Source organism: Coffea arabica, unplaced genomic scaffold (genome assembly GCF_036785885.1).
Source record: "Coffea arabica cultivar ET-39 unplaced genomic scaffold, Coffea Arabica ET-39 HiFi ptg000120l, whole genome shotgun sequence".
Classification (NCBI taxonomy): Eukaryota; Viridiplantae; Streptophyta; class Magnoliopsida; order Gentianales; family Rubiaceae; genus Coffea; species Coffea arabica.
The window spans coordinates 7501-11300 of NW_027266258.1; the positions used below are offsets into that span (position 1 = coordinate 7501).

Sequence of the window (3800 nt, forward strand, 5' to 3'; positions counted from 1 at the left end):
TCTAGTAAATTATGATTTGTACCTCTACTTTTATGTGATTGCAAACTGAGCCCTAATTTTTAGCTAATTTACAATTAAACCTGCAAACTTTAGTAAACTTACAAATTGACCTGTGATATTTTGATTATTTATTATTTGACCACTAAACCTTTAATAATTACAAACCAACCCCTTATGATTTTTTGTTTTCCTTAATTCAGTTAGCCATATGTCAGGTGGTGATGAAGCATGAATTGCTTTCTTTCAACGTAATGTTTGTTTTCCGTCAGAAATGAAGTTGAAGGAGTTTGACCTTTTGTTAACTGCTGCCGCTGTTTTGACCCTCATTTCTCAACTCAAATCGTAATGGAGTAGAGTGAGGAGCACCCTAACTCCTCTTCCTCTGAGTAAAGAAATGGGACGCTGAAAGGACCCCAGTCCCAACCCCGCCAACGCCGACGCGATAAAACTGGTTCCCCCACCTCAACCCCACCCTGCCCGGGCAAAATCGCACTACTTAACTGTGCTTTATACTTTCCAAACTAGTAGCAGAAGAAGAAGAAGAAGAAGAAGAAGAAGAAGAAGAAGAAGAACTCCGAAGAAGCCCTAATCACTAGAAGTAGTAAGTAATAAAACTTAACGAGGTAGGTGGCAGAAGAATTGCAAGTAAAAGCAAAATGCTTATGGATATTAATTACTATTGACACGGATCTGGGCGAGCAGTAGCTGCCGGACTTCTTTCCCTGGAGGAGCACTGCGTCTTCTACATTAACATCAGGTGCACGATCCCTCTTTCTTTCTATTTGTTTCGCTTGTTGTGCTGCAAAAATGTGAAAGGAAGCATCCGCTTATTTAATCAAATTGCAAATGTGCTTTCTCCATAGCCCTCCCTCTCCCCCAAGAGTTGCAATGCAATGACTACCTTTCCCTTTCAACCCATCTCCTCAGTCTCAGTCTCATTCTCTACCAGTAGTACGCACGGTACAACAGCTTTGAGTGACCCCTACCACTCTTTCTCGCTTCCCCATTCTCACTTCATTCTCTTTCTTTCTTCCTTTGGATCCACATTTCCAGATGCTTCCGTCACTGATCTTTTAGGCCCACTTAATTGACTCCTTTTTTTTTGTTTTTTGTTTCAGTAAAATTATGGAGAGTTCTGCATCCAATGGCCACCGCTTCCGAAGGATTCCCCGGCAATCCTATGCTGCCTCTTTGAAGTTAGACCCCCTTGTAAGACTTCTTTTTTTTTTGGTGCTTCTTCATTTTTTCTGGGTTTCTTAGAATTTTTTTTTTGTATTCTTTTTCATACCTTTAATTCCCTCCCCTTTTCATCAGCTTGACGAAAACTTGGAACAGTGGCCACATTTAAATGAACTTGTTCAGTGCTATCGAACTGACTGGGTGAAAGATGATAACAAGTACGGGCACTATGAAAGTATCGGCCCCATTCAATTCCACAACCAAATATTCGAAGGACCCGATACAGATATTGAAACAGGTATTCCCTTGCCCTCCCCTCACACAACTCTTGTCCTTCCCACTTTCCAGGAAATACTAATTACCATTGAAGAGGCGATGTGAGAAAAATATAATAAAATAAAATCTGATATGATATGATAGATGGCGTGCATGATGAGCTTACTATGTTGGGGAAAATGTGGTTGAATCTTGAGGGGTTCTTGCGACCATAGGTTTTGATCAAGTTCAACATGTAGCATTTTGGTGACTTGTTGCTCAAACGATGAACAGATTTGTTTAATGTACTTACCATCAATTATCTTTTCCCCCTACACCTAAGTTAGTTAAGATGGAGATCCTTCTGATAAAGTTGGGAAGGGCATGCCGTTAAACCATTGCATGCGCGTGCGGCCGGGGGGGGGGGGGGGGGGGTCAGTCGGCCACTTTATAAACTACAGACAACAACTAATCAAAATTATCCCGGAATACATTTAAGAAAATAACTGTTTTTTCGATATCATTTACTTCTCCCTGTTGGAATCTTTTGTTGCTCTTTGGTGGGTGGTCTCTGGATGACATGGTCGGAATAATATGACCAAGGACTTCAAGTAACACAATGGAATCAAGTTTGGAGTTTGTTTAGGGCAATAACCATTAACTGGACCATTAATATATTTGACAGAATAAAAGAAAATAAATCAGTTAGACTACTTTTGCTCCATCCAAATTGCTGTGACTATAGCAACCAAATGAACACCATAACTTCCAATAAGGAATAAAAAACAGACCTGTGTAATATAGGACTCTTTGTGCAGCCAACTTGAAACTTGATGTACATGTAAAGAACATAGATGTCCAAGTAATATCTGCAGTAGCTTCTCAGAGATTTAGGGAACTTTTCATTTTGGTAATTCATCTTTGCAAATTCTGCTCCCATCCCCACAGCACCCTTGGTAGTCTCATATTGCCCGAGCTCATGTTGGGTCATTAACATCTGACCTTTTCCTTTTGGAGTAATCTCTAGGTACTTGGTCATAGGATTCACAATATTCTTAATCATCAATTACTTTCAGCTCATTTTTTATATATCAAAATAGCACCGTGGTCCGGCAAAGAATAAGCCTTGATTTTTATTGTTTTCTTAGGGACAGGAAGCAACTATCAGCTTTTAGGCTGGAGACAAACTCATGGATTATTTTTCGTTCTCCTAGGCAAAAGGGAGATATATGATATTTAAAGTTTAAAAGGATTTTTCGAGGGCATTGTGTTATGCTCACAAAAGTAGCTTTTTGACAAGTTCCTTTACAACAAAAGAACAGCTATTGGCTCTAAAAGGATGTAGAAAAAATTCTTCGATTATATTTTTATACTTCTAGCCAAAGGGGAGATATTCATATAGTCCAATTCCTACTTATAAGGATCTTACTGGGAAACTACATTAAGTTCACAAGAACACTTTTTTGAGAGGCTCCTTTGTAGCAGAAGAGCAACATCCGAAGCATTAGTATGTTGGATGAAGATGATAGCTGAAATAAATTTTAGCACAAAAATGGAATAATTTGTTTGAATGCTCCTTGCATGAAAAGATTTTCTTTTGTTTTCAAGCATCTCACAGAGGGCTGGAAGTAGTATTATGGCATACAATAGCTGATTTAAAATGTTTGGTGGTGCTAAATTGTAGCTAACTTCATCAACAGGTTGTATGAGATGCTATGTTTCTGGAGTTCAGTAGTACCTGTATAGAAGATTGGTGAACTAAATTACCATTTTGAAAAGATTTTAATCAGTAATGACTCTCACTGTGGGAGCAAGTTATGTTTACTGTACCTACAACTTTGACAGACATACCATTATTTTTTGGGTAGAAAACTGTGCTGTTCAACATTGCTGCTGATATTATTCTGAAATGTCTGCAGAAATGCATCTTGCTAATGCTAGGCAAAGTAAGACTGAAGATTCAGCTGATGAAGAACTTCCTAGTACGTCTGGGATTCAACCTTCAGGATCTAGTATCCCGGAGTCATCGAACTTGCTACTACTGAAGGTTTTGCTGTTATAGGATTCATTTATTTGTCTTTGTGTGTGCATATGCTAGTTCATTATTTGGTTATGGAAATGTTACTTTTGCAGCATTTCGGTGAATCCCCCCTACCAGCTTATGAACCCGTTTTTGACTGGGAGAATGAGCGATCTATGATATTTGGTCAAAGAAATCCAGAAACACACTTGCCTCAATATGCCAGGTTTTTACTGTTGTGTCAAAATCTGTCTGTGTGTCACTCACTCTTATCATAAACAAAGTTGCACTTAGTTTTTGAACATGTGTCTGATGTTCATGTATTTTTACATGGTTATAGTGGACT

General features: G+C 38.7%; 1 protein-coding gene across 1 annotated transcript; it reads left to right on the forward strand.

The window, feature by feature from the left end:
• Positions 1–253: 253 nt before the first annotated feature.
• LOC140032825 (guanine nucleotide exchange factor SPIKE 1-like) lies at positions 254–3747 on the forward strand. The gene is made up of 5 exons (XM_072073602.1): positions 254–757; positions 1119–1209; positions 1315–1477; positions 3354–3481; positions 3568–3747. The coding sequence occupies exons 2-5, from the start codon at positions 1126–1128 to the stop codon at positions 3730–3732; spliced, it is 540 nt and encodes a 179-aa protein (XP_071929703.1). The 5' UTR covers positions 254–757; positions 1119–1125; the 3' UTR covers positions 3733–3747.
• The last annotated feature ends 53 nt before the right edge of the window (positions 3748–3800 follow it).

Bases quoted from the DNA above. Each gene is read 5' to 3' on its own strand.
- LOC140032825 (XM_072073602.1), top strand. From the start codon at position 1,126: ATGGAGAGTTCTGCATCCAATGGCCACCGCTTCCGAAGGATTCCCCGG. The intron at 1,210-1,314 runs GTAAGACTTCTT...CCTTTTCATCAG, and splicing joins CTTTGAAGTTAGACCCCCTT to CTTGACGAAAACTTGGAACA. The intron at 3,482-3,567 runs GTTTTGCTGTTA...TTACTTTTGCAG, and splicing joins CGAACTTGCTACTACTGAAG to CATTTCGGTGAATCCCCCCT.